General features: G+C 30.0%; 1 protein-coding gene across 1 annotated transcript in view; it reads right to left on the bottom strand.

Annotated features, from left to right (window-relative positions):
- Nucleotides 1–2,645: 2,645 nt before the first annotated feature.
- LOC129960894 (protein spinster homolog 3-like) overlaps nucleotides 2,646–23,309 on the bottom strand; it is a 44,814-nt gene continuing 24,150 nt past the window's right edge. Inside the window, exons 8-11 of the mRNA XM_056074613.1 lie at nucleotides 22,505–22,570; nucleotides 21,765–21,863; nucleotides 21,514–21,682; nucleotides 2,646–3,355 (exon numbers count right to left, since the gene is read on the bottom strand). Coding sequence (XP_055930588.1) covers nucleotides 3,255–3,355; nucleotides 21,514–21,682; nucleotides 21,765–21,863; nucleotides 22,505–22,570 — 435 coding nt within the window. The 3' untranslated portion in view covers nucleotides 2,646–3,254. The remainder of the gene's footprint in view (nucleotides 3,356–21,513; nucleotides 21,683–21,764; nucleotides 21,864–22,504; nucleotides 22,571–23,309) is intronic.

Raw genomic sequence — 23,309 nt, 5'->3', positions numbered from 1 at the left:
AAACGGTGGCCTGTAGATGACTTTTTCACATATAAAAATTGCAGAATATGTGATAGATAGTAAATTAAAATATTTCGCTATAAATGCGTAAATTGCATACGTATCTGCTTTAAATCTTATTTTCTGTGGTATATAAACTGACCAAAAAAGTTAAGATACAACTTGTCTTATGCGTCTAATTTGAACAAGAAATCGAAGGAAATGTGCACTAAACAGTTCTTTAATGAATGCAACATAAAAATTTACTAAAGTTCAACAGTAATATAATTTACAATAAAAAAATGCACTATTAGCAGAAAATCCATTCTTGAAGAAAACGATACATCATAGTTTTATGTGAAAAAATATCACAGAAACATTATAAAAAAGTGTTCTAGCAAGGAATGTGTCCATCTCTAGCTGTAGTGAATTGGTGGCACCGATTTTCCATGCTGATAATTAAATTGTCGCTCACCGAAAAGGGAAACGAAGACTAGACACGAAGTAATTTTTGTTCCAGCTCATCTACGACCTTGGAGGAGGTGTTATAAGCAACAACCAGTCTTCAAAGACAGTTCCGAAAGATTCTCTATCGGATTCCGGTCTGGGAATCGAGATGGCCATTACATTCGCTCCATACTATGACCTTTAAGATAGTTCTCAGTAAGTCGAGTTCGGTGCGGTCGCGCATTGTCGTCTATTAGAAGGAAAGATTGGTTGTATCTGGTGCGTTGTTCCTTCGAAATTATCTGACGACCTGAAACACTCACTCATGGGAACCTGACCTCGTCTGTGAAGAGAACAGATGTCCGTTGCTGACTGGTCCAGGAGACATGTTCTCTTGCTCAACATAAACGAGCAGGTCTGTGTCCTGGCTTCAAAGGAAGACACAAGTTATCGTAGAATACAGATCTGCATTGTGAAAGCGCCTTCACACAGTAGTTGAGGAGATTCTTGCTCTTGTTGCCATAAAATGATCTATGAAATGAGGCTCGGTAGTTTCTTCTGCTTCAGGCAGAAAAAGGTAAATAACATCTCCAGCAGGCCATGTAACTCAAAGTCGATGCGAAACTTCTAGACACAGAAACATCAGATTGAAACTGATTTCAAGTGGTTTGACCACAATACGAGACGCATTGAGATATCTAGCAGCATCAGCTTATGACAACCCCATTTTCATCCATCGCTATCTTAACAAATCTGGCAAACGCCTTCTAGACATTGCTAAACTCTCCTGGATATTATCAACGAAATTACCAATAACAATTGAAGATCAACAATCATGCACATAAAAAACATAACTTACATAAAAAAAAATTACGAAGATTAGATTTTTGCACATTTTTTCCCACTCCTATATAAGTATTCAATTACTTAAAATAAAAGTAGCTATTTTTTTGTATAAGTTTTCTTAAAGTTCGTTACTACCATGCATATAAACTGTGAATTTTAATGTTACTGCTATTTTTCTTTAACGGCGAGCTCAGAAAAACATGCTGTATTTTAACTTTTGTAGGACAGTGTACATAACAATTTGCCAAAAAAATAAGTTAAATCTGGCTTGTGCAAGTCAGTTACCATTTCAGAACATAATGTTATCCTATAAAGACTAATACTTCGAGCTTTTCTTGTTTGCTATTGCATTTTTTAATACAATCAAATACATTCGATAGAAAGAATAAAAATACAAGTTCTGACCTAAGGACCCCTCCTCCACCCCAAATCTTTTAAGATATTTATTAAAAGTCGCATAACTCCAATTTTGGCATTAAAACAATTTTAGAAAAAAAAATTCTATTGTATGTAAAATAAAAATAGCCTGATGGGAATCTTCGTTTTGATTTGGCCACATAATTTGAAAAATAACCTGTAATTTTTCTTGCTTTCCGTTCATTCAACTCGTTTCACGGAGGAATACATAGTAAGCCCTCCTGTCCTTTGATTCATACGACAGTTATTACAATCCCATCATTACTATATCCCCAACAGTATAAAACAAATTTCTTGATTTTTTTATCTAGCATGATAGCTACATCATCTGAACACTAACAGTCCAAATGAAACACACAATCCAAACAAGCTGAATTTAAGGGACTGATTGTTGGTATTTTTAAACGTTACTAATTTGCAAAAAGATTTTTCTACTTTTCGCAAAAAGTGACATCTAGTGGTCAAAATTTAAACTAATATTAATATTTTTCTTGTTGTCAATATAACACATAAAGCAAATTTCCATGAAGTATGTCAACCAGAACGTGTCTGAATAGGGTTACTTTAATTATAACCACACTGTATATGTAAAATAAAGGAGCAAATGTAGCGTTCTGCAAATTACATGTTCATTTCATTTGATTTGATTCATACTTGATATGGCTAAGTTCAAAAGATACAAATAGTTTATGCATATTCTTAAACATTCTAAATTCATTAAGATAAATAAATTCATTAAGATTGGGCGTCTCAAAATTAAATCAATGCCTTTCTTTTTTTTTAATTTTGAAAAAAATAACAGAAAGCGCAGAAAAAAATTCAGATATAAACTGCTCCTTTTTCAAAATTTCATTGTCAAAAAAATGTATTGAATTCCGAGGAATGTAACGCATTGAGACAAATTCCAGTATAGTAAATGTTCAGCTCACTGTAATAAGAATAAACACATCAGAAAATATTTAAATAAATATGTTTATTTTCCCTTTTATAAAATGAGTAAAATATCATTTACATGCTTACAACCCTTTGCTTTAAAAAAAAATTCTTCAAATGTACAAGTTGAAAATTGCACAACCACTGTATGCGGACTAGAAATAGAAAAGAGATAAATCACAATAATAAACATTACAGAGACACTTCTTGTTTAATTTTAAAGGTTCAGAATGCAAAAATTTTAAAATATTTAAGAATGAATTAGAGCAATTGATAGTCGCATACTGTACAGGAAATTTACAACCTTGAATTATAAAAACATACAAAACCTATTTCCCTATTATTTTTCATAATTTACACATCAATACAAAGAGCTGAAAGGTTGAATATTCTAAATTTCGTGTTAATACCTTTCTTTATATAATATTTTTTTCTACTTCAGATCATGAGAACATAAATGTAAACATCAAAAAAAGTAAAATCCTTTTTTTTTTAACCATTTTGTTTTTTTACGACATACAAAACAAAATAAAATAGATTTCAGAATATTAATAAAGTTACAAAAGTAGAAATAAACATTTCCATACTTATGACAATTTTCAAGATCTAAAACACAAACAACAAACTTCCATTCATGGTGAATTATCAGGGTCGCTTGAATTTATCCTTTTGTGGAGATTATCTGATTCAGAAACATCCACAATATTTGATAGAAGAGCAGCAGATATATCCCCTGCAAATAAAGAAGTAGATGAAAAAACTTTATTCATATATTTACATAAGATCTTTGATATAAAAAGGGGGAACATCAGTGAAAATAAAAAAAAAATCTTCAATGAAAAAAAAAAACATTTCAAACAAACTTCGCATTTTATTTGCATTTTTAAGTTAGAGTGTAGCAAAGGTTAACGAACTATGCTAATATTTCCTTCAGCATTATTTTTATTTTGCATATGGAATTGGAATTTCGCGGAAATGATTTGTGTTTTTGGAATTGAATTTTATCTTTTTTGAGATCAATTAATTTCTACTGTACAAATTTATTCGTTTTATTTTTCATTTAATCATACTTATTTTACTAACCAGTATTTATATTTGGCGGAATTCCTTATTTTATGAAATCAGGTTTTTTTTAAATTATTTTTTTTATTCCAAACTCGTGTCATGTTTGAAATCTTTCTGATAATGGATCATTCATTACTTGTTTCAAACCGATTTTAGCCATTATTTTTCACTTCAGTGTTCGTGAACATTATGAAAAGAGAGGATGCCGCAGTAAGGAAACAAAATTCCTAATGTACTATATAGTTTCATTTAAAGTCTACTAGCCGCCTTTGGCGACCAGCTGGTTCGCCAATCTTAATGCTCGTTAAAATTTTAATAATTAAATATTTTATGCAATTCCTACTTTAATAGCTTCTTCATCAAAATATTTTAAAACTTCAAATTTTGATTGTCATATAATTCACTCATAATATTAAAAAGGCATTCAGTCATAACGTAATATGTATGTCTCTAATTTTCTGTTAGCTCCCGTAGAATTTATGCTTTAAATTAAAGTCGAAAGGATTAATCTGCAATTAATATAATATTTTTTACTGAAACAAAGCATTTTTTTTATAATATGATAACTGAAAACAGAATCACTGAGCTTTTAAACTTTATCGGCACTAAATATCTTTCTTAATTTATGTAATATCTCAAGAATTTGTCAACAAAATTTTCTCAGGTTCATCATGAGCAGATCGATTAATAAACAATGCTTAATTTTAAATGCGTCGAACACTAGGAAAATAAAACGAATAGTTTAAAATAATCGGTTGAAAAGGTTTAAAAAAACTACTTAAAAAACGATGTACTTAAAACTATAAGCATATACAAAAATTATATAACTAACATAAATACATTTTAATTAAAAAAGCATACAACGAACCTAAAAATAATTTAAATCAATTTCGCATCCGTTGATAATAGTTGTCAGCAATCAGAACACAATGCGCATGCGTGACTTTTCAACGCCAGTTACGGTAACGCAAATGCGTGAATATTTCTACGCCAGTTGGGGTAACGCTATGCGGATTAGAAATTTTTAACTTCCTTTATTCTGTTTTATTTTAATTCAAAAGTACTTCAGAATGAATCTGAAAGATTGATTAATTAACAATGTTAAATTTTAAAAGCATAAAACATTAAGAAAATAAACAGAATCGTTTGAATTAATCGTCCGAAAAATGTTAAGCCTAGCCTCATTACTGTTGGGGGGGGGGACCCTGAAGCCTTACTCATTTGGCGGTGGGGAAAATGGAAGAATTTTTTTGGCGAGAAAGTTTTTAATTAATAATCAAAATTCTAATTAAAAATTCAAGAAAATGGACCCCAGGTGCACATTCCCGACCTCTAAGGTATACGTGTACCAAATTTGGTAGCTGTAGGTCAAACGGTCTGGCCTGTGGAGCGCCAACACACACACTGAGCTTTATATAAGTACTAGCCGCCTTTGGCGACCAGCCGGTTCGCCAATCTTAATGTTCGTTAAAATTTTAATAATTAAATATTTTATGCAATTCCAACTTTAATAGATTCTTCAGCAAAATATTCTAAAACTTCAAATTTTGATAGTCATATAATTCACTCATAATATTATAAAGGCCTTCAGCCATAACGTGATATGTATCTCTCTAATTTTCTGTTACCCCTCGTAGAATTTATGCTTTAAATTAAAGTGTAAAGGATTAATCTACAATTAATATAATAATATTTTTTTTTTTTTACTGAAACAAAGCATTTTTTTTAATAATATGATTACTGATAATAGAGTCACTGAGCGTTTAAACTTTATGGGCACTAAAGAATATCTTTCTTAATTTATGTAATATCTCAAGAATTTGTCAACAAAATTTTCTCAGATTCATCATGAACGGATCGATTCATTAACAATGTTTCATTTTAAATGCATCAAACACTAAGAAAATAAAATGAATCGTTTAAAATAATCAGTAGAAAACAGGTTTAAAAAAACTACTTAAAAAACGATGTACTTAAAACTATAAGCATATATAAAAAAATATATAACTAACATAAATACAATTTAATTACAAAAGCATGCAACTAACCTAAAAATATTTTAAATCATTGAAAACAGGTTAAAAAAACTACTTAAAAAACGATGTACTTAAAACTATAAACATATACAAAAAATATATTACTAACATAAATACAATTTACTTACAAAAGCATACAACTAACCTAAAAGTAATTTAAATCGTCCGTTGATAATGGTTGCCATGCCAACAATCAGAAAACAGTGCGCATGCGTGAATTTTCTTCGCCTTTTACGGTAACGCAAATGCGTGAATTTTTCTACGCCAGTTGGGGTAACGCTATGCAGATTATACATTTTTAATTTCCTTTATTCTGTGTTATTTTAATTCGAAAGTACTTCAGAATGAATCTGAAACATGGATTAATTAACAATGTTTAATTTTAAATGCATAAAACATTAAGAAAATAAACAGAATCGTTTGAAATAATCTGCCGTAAAATGGTAACCCTAGCCTTATTACTGTTGGGAGAAAAAAAAACTAAAGCCTTACTCATTTGGCGGTGGGGAAAATGGAAGATTTTTTTGGCGGAAAAGTTGGCGGTGGGGGAAATGGAAGATTTTTTTGGCGGGAAAGTTAGTTTTTAATTAATAATTAAAATTCTAATTAAAATTTCAAAAAAAGGGACCTCAGGTGCACATTTCCGACCTCTAAGGTATACATGTACCAAATTTGGTAGCTTTATGTCAAATGACCTGGCCTGTAGAGCGCCAACACACACACACACACACACATTGAGCTTTATTATAAGTATAGATGGATTATAAATAATGATTTTTAACTTTCCCATACACGAAGTATAGAAAAATTATTATGATCGTTGAAAAATGCGAATTCGCGATCTTGGCGAATATCCACATTTCAGACCTTTCTGAGTTTGAAAACCACATTTTTGGCATTCTGTTAATCTGGAAAACGATAATTAAAGAATGTTCTGCACTAGATGGATGAAATTTGGTTATAATGGATTTAGACCAGATTTGAGCAGCGTCCTGGCAAAGGGGTAGCGCGTCTTCCCCGTGATCTGGGCGTACCGGGTTCGAGCCCCGGTTCGGGCATGTTTGTTCTTCTGTATTCTAACTGTGAGGTATGTGAATGTGCCCCCCTGTAAAAAGGGGTTGTGCAAGCGAGTGTGACGCATGAAATAGCTAGGTCGCACTCTTGGCCCTAGTTGCGCTACTGAAAAAACAAGAGGCGCTCGCTCGGCTTAAATCGCTGACAGATAACTGTCAGCCAGCTTGTAAAGTGTCATAAGTTACAACATTACACAACACAGACCAGATTTGTAGATTTCTATCGGATTTCGAATTAAACCCATGAAATTAATTTTTTTAATAAAATTTTGAACGAAATCATTTAGAGAAAGTGTGTCGGTCTATTTAAGTATAAAAACGCTCGATAAATTCAAAACGTAAATAGCTAAACAGATAAAATTGGATACATAGGTTTAGCATCTAAAATGTAGAATCTTTCCAAATTTTGAATCAAATTTGTCAGAGCTGACCATCTGTCGCTCCGCAGTTTTGCATGCACGTAAACGTAATAACTTAAATCAATGAAATTCGGTATATGATCTTGCCACCGTGTTCTTCTAATCTAAATTTGATCTTCCGTTTCAAATTTTGGTTACAATCAGTTGGAAGAAAGGGATTTCATATACATATTAGCAAGATCCATTCATAGAAATTCTAGACTAACCTTTATTCCATAATTACTGTTCGCTGGCGCCAAGCATAACATTCCCAGCCTTACCTAAGGTTCACAATTTTATGCGGGGAGAGAGGAATCCCACCTGAATATCCGAGACCATACGAGATTATTTATTTCTTAAGTACTCTGTCAATGTATATGAGATTTTCTATTACAAATTCTTTTATTGAATCTGAGACAACCATACTCGATATGTTGCTATACCGTACCAGAGTAACAGCATGTCTCGATAGGCACATTTTTTAGCTCTACAGAAAAGCAGTTGAATTCTTCGAAATTAGATAAAAGTCTCTGAAGTAATATTGACATTGCATTGCCTCTCTCATAGTCTCATAGATATTTAAAAAAAAAAAAAAAAAAAAAAAGGTAATGCACTCAGTGGCGGATTTTGACAATATAAAACCAAAGGCGCTAAAATATTTTAAGACCCCTGTTTGGTAAATAATGATAACAAAAAAGTAAAGTTAGCTACACGTTTTGAACTTTATTTTTATGCTTATTTTCTAATACAATTTGAAGGCAATTCCTATACATAAATGCATATAGAGCCTTTATTTCTCATTTTTACACATAATATATCTTTTATCGGCACAATTTATATACTATGTAATTTTTTAATGGCTTTACATCACTGAATCCGTCATTTCACACCCACTCACCAGGTGTCTCAAAAATGATTATTAGATTTTGGAAATCAATAACAATAATAATAACAAAAAAAAGAAAGATTGCGACAGAAATGCACCGTTTGCGGCCTTATGCTCGAGAAATCAGGGAATTTTATCTTATCAAATTTCCAGTTTACTTAACATTGCCACCAACAGGTGGCGTTGCAAAGGAAAAATAAAAACAGGTATGAAAATGTTGTAAGGACTATTGCAAAAAATTAAACAATGATGTTTTCAAAGTAATCCCCCTTTATAGCAACAACTTGGCTCAATCTGAGGCAAAAAAATTTCGGACATTCATGCAAATATGTCAGTTGGAATTGTTTCACATGCAATACAGATGCGTTTTTATTCAGCAATTGTTTGTTAAATTTGGCGATATACCAGGCTTTTTGGGTACCCCGAAAGAAAAGAAGTCTCATCGCTTCAAGTTTGGCGAATAAGGAGGCCATAGCATACTATTTCTAATATGATGTCGTTATCTAAGGCAATTACCCGAAATTGAAACTTTCGCTCAAGAAATCAAATATCAGGGTTTCAATGTCGACAAGCATCATCTTGCATGAACCAGGAAGCGTTCGGACAGTCCTCCAAAAGTATGAAACGCTACAAATTATTCCAGAATCCAAGATATCGCGCAATATTTATTAGTTGCACTCGAAAAAAGCCAATTATTCCTTTAGACAAAACCACAGCCTAGTCCAAGATTCAGCAATATGAGAATTTTCGGCACCCAAAATTCGCGAGTTCTGCTTGTTGGCATAGCCATCGAGGTGAAAATACAGTTCGTCAGAAGCATATGTTGCCAACATCAAGCCCATCCCCATCCACAAGCTATACTATAGTAGGATAATCTACTGGACGGCTACAGTATTCGACTCCATAACCAAAACGCGTGGTCGACCGACATTTACAAAACGATCTTTATTCACGTTCCCTTCCGCTCGAATTTTTGGAATAGAACCTTTATCGTATTGTCTGCTGGTCCTTTTTTGAGATCAAATTTCTTTGAAAACTGAGCTTTGAACAAAATTGTATTCCAGGCGGTGGAACTACAAAACAAGAAATATCCGCTGTTCAAAGGAAAAAAACATTATGGCACAACAAACTTGCAATCTGGATAGCACACGACGTGGTATAGAATAGCTTTATCAAGTTCTTCGTTTTAACTACATCTCTTGCAGATCATCTGCAGCGCCACCTGTCGGTGGCAATGTTGGCTAAATTTGCAGTTTGGTGGAATAAAATTATCTGAATTCACAAGCGTAAGACCGCAAACGATACGTTTCTATCTCATGCCGTCTTTTTTCACTGATTTTCAAAATCCATCAGTCATTTTTGGAACACCTAGTATGCATATATATATACACGCGTGTAAAATATGATTTGAAACAACACTCATAGAGTTCCTTAGGTATTTTTATTCTCCGCAATTTCAAGAAATTAGTCCAATATATATGAAGATTCTTTGTCCAAATTTAGGTCAGCAAGTTGTAGCATAAGTATAGGAAAGCAGAAAGTAGGGAAGAAAGGTCACGAGAAAGTATTTTGATCTCAAATAGTTTTAGAAAAATAATTGAGGAAGCTGCGTTTTTTGTGGAGATAGTCAGAGCCCTCGCAACTAAAAAGACAGAAAAGCAGATCTTTGCGTCTTTTTAAATCGAGAGGCTATATTTTATATAAAAATGGAACACAAAATTTTAAAAATGTTTTTAATGAATATATGACTTTAGTTTTCCGTTGTTTAAGTTTTAAAAAAAGAAAGCCTATTCATTTTAACCGAGAGGAATGATCTCCCACGAAACTTTCTAATAAAGGTGTCACACACTCCCCCCCCCCCTTCCCATAAAATCGCAGTCCTTGGGCAAGGTCGTAAACTTCACATCTGCTAAGATTTTTATTTTGTGACACCCGCACATGACAGTTTTGTGCTTCGTTATAGAGAAGAAAACCAAAAATGCAATTTTTTTTTTTTTTTTTTTTTTTTTTTTTTTGCAACCGATTGAAATCAAAATTGAATAACAGAACTATACTTTTAATATCAAAAACACACTGACCTAAATCGTTGCAATTTCCAAGTTATCACGTGTACATGCAAACAAAATTAAAGACCAACAGATGGTTAACTCTTTGATGGACAAGATTCAAAATTCGATAAGTATCTACAATTTAGATGCTAAATTTGTGTATGAAATTTTATTCAAATAGCTATTTACGTTTTGTAATTATTGTGTTTACTTGTCCTCTGACAGTCAAACAGGCAAATTTCGTGTCATGGATTTCGTTTTATAGAAATCTAGAAATTTAGTATAATGGTCACAAATCAAATTTCATTTGTCTAACTCAAGGCATTTTTGAGCTATTCTGTTCGCAGACAAATATAATTCCCAAACTGTGCTTTATGGAGTCAAAATCTTGCATTCGAATTGTCGATTGCAATACTTTCTCTTTTTTATGCTTCGTTTTACGAGTAAGTAAAAATGGGTTTGAGTTCATAAATCACTGAATTTCTTTTGAATTACAATAAATATAATAAAGAAATTGCTATTACGGGAAATTTTATATTCTTCCCGAACTTCGAGCTGATATAAACAATGTCGACTTTCTATAACTTGAAAACTGAATGGCGTATTCTATGTTCTAACATATTTTATGATAAGAAAAGTTAAATAAACATTTTTGAAAGAAAATGATATAAATAAAAGAAAATATTAATGCCAAATAATAAAGAAAATTAAATTTTAGAGGGAGGTACAAAAGTGTATATAGAGTCGCATTTTTCGTTGATAGGGTAATAAAAGAAATGAAAAAAGAGTAAAATTTTACAAACATAGTAACAGATATTTAAAGACATCAAAATACAAAATATCACTTTTCTTGACTTTAATTGGGAGAACTTATATATGATTTTCTGACAACACCATTTTCAATAAATGAGACAACTGACCTACACAACAGAGCTCCGCAAATAATTCTTGGCTATTTTAGAAACAGAAAACGATATCTCTCAACTTCCATTACAAATTCGGCATAGCTTTCCTCTATATTGTTATCTGGTAACTAGTAATTTAGATTACCAAGACCCATCAACTGATAAACAAACAGCAATCAAAGAATTTTACTTGACTATTTAGTTATCATTTGTAACTTACGACATTTAAAATGTTTCTACTAATTTAGAAAAAAAAAATGTAACGATATTATTCTCATTAATTTAAGTGATCCGACACTGAAAATGTAAGTACCAGATTTGAACAATTATGACGCTTTTGATTTAAAAAATATATATAGAATTCCTTGAACTGTCGACTTTGATTCTAGCAGAAAAGAAAAATCGCACTACAGCACCAAAATTCGATTACTGATGTTAATAATCACTACTCAAAATTAATTCTTATCATTGGATAAACAAAGAATGACGTATATTATTTTATGATTTTAAGTTAACTTCGGCGACCAGCTGTTCACCTTCTACATTGAAAGTAAAAATGTAGATATTTCAACCACCTTTTATCATAACAAATGAAAATAATATTTTAAAGCATTCTTGCACAATAAACATAGATCGTGCTGACTGATCAGCTATGCATATTAAGTGGCGAAATTAATCAGCGAATAAAACCGGCGTAATCGTTCCAGTTGTTAAGGGTGAACGTTATATATTTTGCGATAACTCTGGAAATGGGGTGGTAGGGAGGACCGGCGATGACTCATGACTTATCTAGAGATCATGAGATTTCATGTGAAACAGAAATTAACAAAATCAAAATTTGTGGTTGCAGCCGAAAGACTGGTTAATTTCCCCCCCCCTTTCTTTTTAAAGAAAAAATAACGGAAAAAATTTTTGTGAACCAGACAGAAAGGGAGAGTCCATGAACAGGAAAATTTGCCCTCGATTTGCACTACGATATATATTGAAATAGATTTTGAGACCCCTATAAATTTCAAGGCACAAAGCGATCACCCCCACTGCTAGTGATGAAACTCGTAACTGACTGCACTAATAAAATTCAATAAAAAAGTAAGAAAAATTGTTGACATTTTTCAAGTCAGATATTTAATGACTAGTCATAATAATATTCCTAAACCAAAACATACATCTTACAATAAATTGGATGCAAATATTCTTCAATTAACATGTATTTTCCTGTCAAGTTACAGAAACTCAGTAAGCGTTGTCTTTCTTGATAACAAAAGGACAGATTAAATTTTATTATAAATTTGCATGCTAATTTTTTAAGGAAACAAAAATTTCTACCAATATTACCAACAATGAAATAGAAAAGAAAAAAAAGGCAGTTGATTCAATTTCATAAACAGATCTTAGCCACTTAAAATTTTTCAACTACGATAATGAAATTTACAGCACTTTTGTTTCTTCTGTAAAATTAAATTGATTTGTAACAAAATTTTTAATCACTGTGAATGCAATGTACACTATTATTCCATACTCTGATTAATATTTTTAAAATTCAATTTGAAAATTTTCTTTCTATCCAGCGATTAGTTGCAATTTTTTAAATGATAGACATGCATGCCCATATTTGGCTAACTAAATAATTAACCCTTATCGTGGCAAAATTGCTTTTTTGAAGAAAAGCAAAAAAAAAAAAAAATGTATATAGGTAGCTTCTTTACGCTATAAAAAACATCAAAAAAATTTTAAAAAATCGTGATATGAAAATTTATAAATTATTAATAATTAAAAATTATTTTATAGTGGTAGTATATTTTTATAAAGTTGTATGTATGGTATACTATACGAAATGAACATAAGGGTTAAAATAAACAAATGAATAAATGAAGCTGAATATTTATCTCTAGACAGAGTAAATTTTAAACAAATGAGATTCTTTAAAATTCTCTTTATGAATAATTTAATCAATTCAGTCATCCTAAAAATTTCACAGCAGATTCTTGGATAAATTTAATCTTACCTACTAGACCACATCACCGTGAACCATGTAGAGTCAGAAACCAAATCATGACTTCTTAAACTTTGGGTCATGAAAAATTTGTTGATTTTTTTTTTTTTTTTTTTTTCAAATTCTTCTCAATTTTAGTAAACAAAATTAGTTGAAAAATACAACTTTAAAGATTTAATCGAAATTTATTTAGAAAAAAAATAATTTAAATAATGATCAATTATGGAAATTAATGTTTTGGAATTCTATTTATCTTTCAATTTCGGAGTAATAAAAGGGGAAAAAGTGAGATCATAATTTACTTCTTAGAAAGGATTCCCTAGGTAATTCAATGAAGATCCTACAATTTTTTTTAAAAAGCATTTTTATAAAGAGTTTAATTTGTCTACCGTTTTTAAAGCTCTCCCTTTGATCTTTCACCGATTATGCCTCGGTTAAAATGTCATATTGATAACTATAAGATGCCAGAATAAATATAATACAGGAGTCATCTTCATATACTATAGCAATTAAAATTACTTAAGCTTTTATAGCAATTACTTAAGTTACAATTACTTAAGCTATTACTTACTTATTACTTAAGCTACTATATCAATTAAAATTACTTTACCCAAGTTCTCCATCCATTACTGCCTATTATTTTAAGGCAATTTAAGAGGTTTCTAATAGTGGTTTAAAATGTTATTATCAAACAAAGGATATTAATTAATTATTATATTAATTTTTTTATCGGCATTATTATAGTAGCATCTTCAGTTAAAATCTGTTTCTAGCAGTAAATAAGAAGTTGCAAAACGTTAATTTTTTCAAGAAAATAATTACATTTTATTACCATTTATAATAATTATCCTAGTCGATTGAAGTTGAAAATAGGTCCTTTTTACTAATATGCGAAATTTCTTCACTGCAGAAATTTCAAAGTTATGTAGAAGCTGAGCCTTCACTATTGAATCCAATTATAAAACATAGCTTCATAATTTGTGAAATCGCGAAGAAAAACAATAGAGTTGTAAAAATATCACATGGCCTTTTTTTAAATTCTTCGAAATTTGCTGAAAATTTAATTAGCAAAGCAAATGTTGTTTGCTAAACAATAGTGATCAACTAGATGAAAAATACAATATTTTCAGTGAAAGACCGTGAGACCGTTCAGTGATTTTCAGTTTCATATTTTCAGTATTTATTTGAAAGAATATCTTCTCTAAAAGAATATGTAAACGGCATTTGCTTACGAGGCCATCTACATATTTATATTTGTATACACTTCAAATTTTCCAATTGTAGCCCATAATTTATACCCGTCTTTTAGCTGATTTTGCTGTTTCAATACAAGCAAATGCAGCAAACAGATCACTCTTATAATAATTTCCTTTATTTAAAAGCTTTGATTTCAATCGATATTACGGTAATTTTGCTCTATGAAAAATTAATGTTTTGCTATGCATAAAGTTATTAGTAATGAAACAAGACTAAAAAATTCGAAATCCACATTTTCATTTGCATACTTAAATTCAAATAAATAACAGATACTTAATGTTAATAAAATAAAGCTAATTAATATATACTATTATTAATAAAAATAGTTGAAATTAAAATTGTCAGAGCAACTAAAAAAATTCAAATGCTTTTATATAACTGAAATTGAAACAGCAACAAAAAAAAACATTAAGCTATTAATTTGCATGTTTAAGAATCCATCAAAGCATATTTTAATTCATTTGTGAGAATTATTTATATTTAATATATTTTTATTGGTAAACATATTAAATAAAGAAAATAATTATCGAAAACATTAATATGTTTTGATTGCATTTTTTATGATAACCACCTACGTTAAGTCGATTTTCGGCCAATTTTTAGGAAAAACATTTTTTTTTTTTAGTTTTATTGTTTTATAGTTTTATTTGAAAGCCGATACTTTTAAGTTTCCAAAACTTTTTTTGTTTTATTTCAGCTACACCTAGAAAGAAAACTAGTGCCTTTTATGTAAAAGTCGAAAGCTTAAAATGATCCCCGAAATTCCTTTAAATTCAACGGAAGTGATACGATTGCGATAGAATTTTCAGTAATTTCAATTATATAAATGAATATTCGTTTCATTTTTTTGTTTATTGCAATCACTTATGCCTGCTAATCATTTTTCAGTTTTCTATATCTGTCTTTTTAACTTTAAATACTAAAGTTTGTGAGGAAAATGAAAGCACACAGACAATTTTGTAGTAAAACTTCGAAACCACTATGGGATAGTCAAAAAACAATACAAATAACATTAACTTAAATTCAGTGGTAAACTCCGAATGGGCAGGGTTTTTTTTTTTTTTTTTTTCCACAATTTTCCTCTCATAAATCTAAACCAATGCGTGGACAAAACGCATTCACAGATAGTGCAAATATCAATATGCATACCAAAATACCAAAAGATTGCCAAAAATAACATTGAATATATCAAAGATTGCAGATCTCAATTATCTATATGATTGTGGATTTTATGTTGGTATTTATATTCAAACCGAATACAGAATTAAAACGAAGGGTTCAATGGGCTCATTTGGAAGTACATGTCGAAAAAAATGTTTAAGAAATTGCAAATTCGGATATCGCGCGTAAAATTGTAGTTATACAGTTTAACAAAGACTTTAATAGATTTAAAATTTAAATCTCAGAGTTAAATATATGTAAAAAAAAAAAAACTGCTACTAGGTGTACTGTTCTTGATCAGGAGCGAGTGAATGAATCCCTTGAGTGAAGTGTCCTTTCAGTGCCTGTAATAAAATTACTTGGGGAAAAAAAAAATGGACTAAAAAGAGTAAAATCAAAGAGGGGAATAAAGAGGGTGAAATGTATAAATGCGATGAATTTTAAATGAACTGCTCATAACTATATAAAAAAATTTGTTGTTGTAATTTAAAAGCATTTTTCGGAAAATCGACAATTTCATAAAAATCCCATACCCGTGATATGATTTTTCAAATTATTTCTGTACTAAAACTTCCAAATTGGCAGGTAAATTCTACATATCATTCTCAAGGGAAAGTACAAGAATAATGGCAACTGAATCACAGTTTTAAACTTTATAGCTTGGTATTGTGTTGATAGTTGTGCAAATATTAGAAAATACTATAATACTCACTTCAAAATTTTTTTTTTCAAATTTTACTTTTATTAAACTTTAGTACATCCTCTAGATAAAAGTGTTTAAAATATTTCAACATTCTTTCATCACAGTTTTATCCTTTTCATTTTGTTTCTATGTGTCACGGATTTTTGTGAATTTTTGTTAAATTTTACTATAAAATTTAAGTTTATAAAAATTTGTGATAACTGAAAAAGTTTTTATTGCTTAAATTGAAGTTTTTATACAAAAATGATCATAAAATGTAATTAAAAAGTTTATTTTAATGATATTTCTCAAAATGGTCTCTTAACGTAAGCAGATACCTTAAATGGTGTTTTGTGAAAGTCTGCTGACACTGCATTATCTACGCACAAGGAGCTGATTTTGCATTTTATTCAATAATGCTTGCTTTATTTACAAATTTTACGTTTTATAATTTTCGTTTTGATACAGAATTTTGCATTTGTCCTTTTCTTCATTATTTAAGGATCTTACAAACCATTTCATCTACTGTAATTATCTCCCATTAAAACTAAACAAAACCGCTTGAATCTTATCAAAATAGAATCTGTTATATGTATTAATGTCCCCGCTTCATTTTACTATTTATTATTATTATTATTATTTTGTAAAAGGAAAACAAAAAATATCTTTGTTTAAAGCAATGATGAAAAACATTTTCACTCCCGTTCCAATTTAAAAGACTTTTTACTCCAGCCAAATATATATATATATTTACGAAAATGAAATGCTCCTTCCCCATATTTGGCTGAGAATTATTAGTTTGGTGGGTAAGATCTGAAAACGTTGAGGGACGTCATCTGGAGTAGATGAGCCTAGTTCTTGGTTTCCGGAACGCCAGGTATTGGTAGAGATGGAATAGTCAGGCTTTGCCTGACGCTTGTGGCTGGGGACCAACCGCCACCAGCAATTAAACGGCTAGCAGAGGATGATGGCGACAGGCACATGATTTTTTTGACGTAGTGTGTCCCTCGAAAAGGGTGAAGAATCTGGCCTCTCCAAAGAGACTATTCAGGTTGGGAGATTTGGTTTGTTGCTGTGGTCGGAAATTGGTGAAATACAATAACCAACACAATCCATCCTGCTGTTATTCAGCTTAAGGTATCTGACTATGTTAAAAAGAGAGTTCCTGGTCAAAATTCACATCTTTTTTATTATTATTATTCTTTTGTTTTAAATCCCATTTATTTGGGTTTCCAAATCTTTGTCTATTTTACTTATACGATGAATAGAAACCGAGGTCAGTAGTTTTTATAAAACACGGTTGCTGAAAATGAAATCAGAAGTAACAAGAAGAAGTTGAATATTTTCCATCCTTTTATCAAACAAATATAAATTTTGTTATAATATATGTTCTATCCAGCCAGGTCCACAAATTTGAAACTATTCTGTTTTGAAGTTTTTATTTCGGGAAAATTGGCAATAACATCTATTTCGAACATTTTTTTTTGTTTTTTTACAAAGGATTTGCCTGCTATCTTTTCTTTCGTATTTTCGTTGTTTTACGACAGAACAAAACTTAGCCTTTCTCCCTTTAAAAAATTTTATCATTACCAACATTTTAAATGGGTAGATAAATTATTTACAGATCAAAAATATGAAATTTCACGTAAATCGTTATTTGTCTTCCAAATAAAGATGCACTTTCCGTGGATGTTTCTACGCAAAAAAGACTATATACGAAAAGAAATTAAGCTCCCAACTGTTATCCGATATGGTATAAAATAAATCGATTTTTTTTTTTTTTATAATGCTAGATATTGAACACAAATAAGTGTTTTGATGCTTTTTTTTGTTCGAAATATTTTAACAGTAATTTATAATTATTAGCAAATTTTAGATTTGAATTATGATCTAGTTTCTGTTTGAGTTGCACCAACCTATTTTCCTAAAATGGTTTTTGCAACTTCTAAAAAACAGAATTCAGACTTGCATGTGTACCTACACTTATAAGTAAGTGTCAGAAAATTCTGTGTTACTATGAGCTTGCCATCTTTTCTTTTAAAGAAAGTGCTCAAACTGCAGGAAATGAAGCTTCTTCCTGTTTTTGCTTTGTTGCTGAATATTACAATAAAAAGTAAATTGTTGCTGGAATAAGAGTTAATAAAGGGCATAGAAATTGTACTAATTGTAAAATATCAGTAGAGATGACTTGAATTAAGAGGATTTTCATCAGTCAAAGCAACAGCGAATTCAGTATCAGTTATTTGTAGTAAGTGTGTAATATTAAAGTCATATCCTAATTTTCAAGCAATGTCACATTAAAAATATATCCTGACTGCATAAAGCAAAACACTGGTGTAAAAATTATATACAGGTTTGTCAGGAAATGCGGAAATTGCCAAGGCTTAACTTATCTTGGAATGCTCTAAGAATTCTCGTGGAGTAATGTATACAGAATATTATGTAGATGGAGACTCATAAGAGTATTAACTCACAAAAGGTCACCCACATTATAAAGCTTATCTTCATGAAGTTATAAGACCAGCAGTTATAAAAAAATGTCTACAAAGTAGCACTCAAAATTCAAATTAAGAGGTCTAAAAATCTTTTGTGTGCAAATTTGCTTAAGGACACATAGGTTTAGTTACAAACTGTACATTCTAGTATATCAATAGTCATATCACTTTTTAATGAACTGGGAATACTTCCTGGTCAATACATATTTTTAAAAAAAAGGAAGTTTTGATAATGAGAGAATCTTTACTTAACATCAGCAGTCTTTGACACCAACAAAAGCTACTAGAAAAATTTAGGCTACCAAAAAGAAACAAAAATTCTGAAGTTTTTAAAAATAAATACAAATCCTACAAATGTGAAGAACTTTGATAGAAGACAAACAGGTCTATTTTTAATACAAGACAAATGAAAACTTCAAATGGGTTTTTTGAAAAATTTGGATTTTATAAAAAAAAGTTTTTTTAAACAAAACCTAATATCTTAAAAACTTATGAATGTATTACCTTGAAAATTTGGCTATAAGTTAACTTAGGAGCTACAAAGGCAATGAACTAGGGATATAAATAATTGAATCGTTTTTGCTATAAAGCTGTCTAATGTAGTTTTAAAAACTGAATTTTGTGAAAATTTTAGTACAAAAATATTCGATACGATAACTGATTTGAAAATGCACATATTGCTTTGATTCTAGTTCACTGCCCTTACCATAGCTGTTGTGTATAATAATAATTGGAATATGGAATTAGAATCTTTTGTAGTGTTTTACTTTTTTTTTTTTTTTTTTTTTTTTGCAATTTTCATTATTTTCTATCTTAACTGGTCTTTTCTTTTTCTGGATTTCATTTGACATAAAATTTTCTGATAAATACTTTTTATTGTTTTGAATTACACTGATCCAGAAAATGAGCTGAAATTATTCATGAGAGAGGTTTTTTCAAATATTTGTCACCGCAGGCAGTCAGATACGTTAACGGTGACGGGAGAAGGGGGTTCGAAAGCAGCTATTGTCGGCGCACATACCATAGTATTTAGTTGCTATAGTAACAATCCTGAAGACTGGCATTTCTGCAAGACTTTCCGTTAGTTATGGATGTTGAAATTATGGCGTCAACAAGAAAGCCATTTTCTTCGTTGGGAAAAGCGGAGATCATCATTTTTAAAAAAGCCGAAACTTTCAATGAAAATAAAGCTGATTTTGCTAAATTAATTGGAATTCCATATTCAACTTTGCAAACGACTTTAAAACAAACTGATGTTGTGAAACAAAATTCGATAAAAGATAGAAAAATTCAACAAAAAAAAATTTAAGGAATCGGAAAAATTTGTTTTAATAGTTGAACGAAATTCGTACAACTAGCATTCCTATAAATGCCCAATTTTGAAAGAAAAAGCAATAGAAATTTTTTTTTATAAACTGAGAATTTAAGAATCTTTAGTTCAAAAGGTAGGATAGACTGTTTTAAGAAGAGGCACAATTTATACTACAGATTTGTTTATAGCGAGTCTGCTGCAGTCACTTCCAAGACTGTAAAAGAATGCATAAAAAACAATTACAGCTATTGATACAACAATAAAAAGTAAAAACATTTTCAATACTGACGAAAAAGGAATTTTTTATATCTGATAGGTCTTTTGCATTAAAGGGTTTCGCATTAAAAATTAGAATGAGAAACTATCGAAACTGCGATTGGCAGTTTTGCCAGGCACCAACTTACACAGGAGTTAAAAGTTAACACCATTAGTTGTTGAGGGAAAAAAGATTGTTCAAAAATGTGAAGAACTTTCCTACTGTATACGCCTCAAAAAAATCTTGGGTGACAAACTAAAGTTTTGAAAACTACCCGCAAATTGGACAGAAAAATACGCTTACAGATACATAACATTCTTTTGTTTATTGATCAATACACAACCCATATTGTAGATCTAAAATTACAAAATATGACGATTTTTTCCATCTAACTACACAAGCAAAGCACAAGCTTGTGATCTGAGGACTGTCAGATCGTTTAAACTATACTACCAAAGCCAACTCTGAAAAATACTCAATACAGAATATGGAAACAGTCGGTAAACGTGACAGAAGCCCTTCATATGATTTCTTCAGCATGGAAGTGAGTTGAAAGTAAATACAACACAAATTCTTTTGATAAAGCTACTTTTCCGGAAGTCAGAGTTGATGAATTTGAGAATGAAAATTCTAATGAAAGGGAAGAACTCTTTCCCTTTTCAGATGAATTTGAGGATTATTAAACGAAATATGAACGTTCTTACTATACAGATTCCGATTCTAAGTGATTTGATAAACACAGAATCGGATAGTTCGGTCGGTGATTAAGAGGATAATGAAAAACATGGGATTCCCTCAGCGGAAAAAAAAATCTTTTCATTAGAAAAAATGAAAGCGTTGCTTTTAATAATGAAGGCTAAGAGAAAAATTTGCAAAAATTCGTATGTACTGAGAATGAAATTTGCGATATAGCTGATAAAAACAAGACGGCAAAGTAAAATAACCGATTTCTTTAAAAAATAATTTTAAAAAAAATAATGTCCAAGCCATCATGAAAGAAGAAATAAAAGGTGTATAACTAAATTAGTTTTTATTCCATGATCAGTGTCTGTATTTGTCATATTCCGATTTTGCATTTTCTCGAATATAACGTTAATGCCTTTTCGATCCCTTGAACGACTTTAAGTAAAGTCTGTAAAATATTGTAGTCTAATTTTATCATACGTGTACCATATAATAAGCAAAATTATATTAACTATGAAAATATCATATCGTATAAAAACATATGATGTACTTTTTAAATTTTAATAATAAATAATAGCATCAATTACGCAAAAAGATTATAGAACCCTTCAATGTATATAAAACTAATTTTATATATTACCTTGCATTTGTTTAGAACATCTTTCTTTGTCTTCAACAACGTAGAATGAGTTTATAAAAAAGCACGATGCTCCTACAACCAATATAAATACAGGTATAAAGAGAGAATACTGCATACTAAGATATTTAGCCATAGGACTTTCATCACCACCAGATATTCTATCAGAGATCTAGAAGGAGAAAAGAAATTGTAAAGCAAATTGTATTGCAAAGAAATTGTATTCAAAAGGAAAGAAAATAAAATCAACTTACACGGCCTACAATATACGGGCTACATGCATCTCCTAAGAGATGAGAGACGGTTATTTGAATAGCTTCTGCCATAGACCTACGCCTCGGCACAACAACATACTGAAATAATTTTTTAAATAGCATTATAAAAACTGAATCGTATGTGAAGAAAACTTAAATAGTATGTGGATTATATTATCCTTTCTAATTAGTGCAATGTCCTGGTTTTTTACTGGTTTCTTACTTACATTCACTAAACTTACATCCCAAGCAACTTGTTTTCAAAGAGATACGATTAAGAACTGAAAATGTTCAAGACCCTGATAATAATAATAAAAAAAAGCAACGCAAAGAAAAAATTCTGATGAAGGTGTATTATGGTTTCAAGTTTCGAACTAAGAAAATGCATGCCATGGCATTATATTGTGCCAATTTGTTTCAAAGTATTTATGCCTGAATATTTTAAATTTCAGTTTAGAATAATGTACACAAAAACAGGTGAATTTAATATTATTTATGAGAAATAATAAAAGCAACATCAAAAATATTAATACAAAAAAACCGGCCAAACGATTTATGATATTACTACAATTTTATAGACGATAAATGTGCTTTCATTACTGACATTTACTAAAAAAAATTTAGAGAAAAATAGCATAAAACTTCAACTATACTTTTTACCAAGAAAAAAAACTATATTTAAAGGAATTATTTATAATTTATGTAACGCTAATTACATGAAAGATATATACGATACATACCAAAACAATATCAGCTACTAACACCCAATTCATACATAAAAGTGTCACCCCGAAAAAGATGAAAACCTAAAATATAATACAACAATTAGCTAGAGAATATAAATCAAAAATATCTTTATACTAAAAATAAGGCTCTATCGACGAGTATTGCTTTTAAAATGTGTGTTGCATAAAATAAAAAATGCTCAAAATATACAAAAGTAAAAATGAGAGAAGAAATAAATGTCAAGATTCATCTATTTTTTAAAACATAGTTTGCTCATTCTATAAAAAGTTATTGCAACATAAAATAATGAAAAAATGGGAAGTGCAAATCAAGCAACTACAAATTATTAAGAGGATTTGCAAATTATTGGCAGACATAACATGATTCTGTAATTTCACAAATATAAAATTATGACCATAAAGCTAAGAAATTTTTGTTAATTAAAATTAAGAGGACAGCTAATTCATACAAACAAAAACAACAAGTTTGAAAATTAAAAGATGTCTTAAAAATGAGGAAATTTTTGAAGTTCAAAGAAAAAGACAATTTTTTTTGCAAAAATCAAAGAAATTTTAATTTTTCTTTGAAAAATCAATAAAACTTGCCAGAAATCATTAAATGCCTACTTTTTAATTTGTCAGGACTAAGCATTAACCAAATCATAAATGTTTTATTTTATATCATTTATTGTATTTTGTTTGGTTAGCAAAAATAAAATCCTTCTTCAACAAAAGGTAGAATCTATAGTATATCTGTGCATAATACAATAAATACCTTTATGTGGAGTAAGAATGCGAATTTACACGAAAAAGTGGTATA

The sequence above is a fragment of the Argiope bruennichi genome, chromosome X2, assembly GCF_947563725.1.
Source record: "Argiope bruennichi chromosome X2, qqArgBrue1.1, whole genome shotgun sequence".
NCBI lineage: Eukaryota > Metazoa > Arthropoda > Arachnida > Araneae > Araneidae > Argiope > Argiope bruennichi.
Note: the sequence above shows the minus strand (reverse complement) of the source record. Positions and strands in the feature narration are given on the sequence as shown.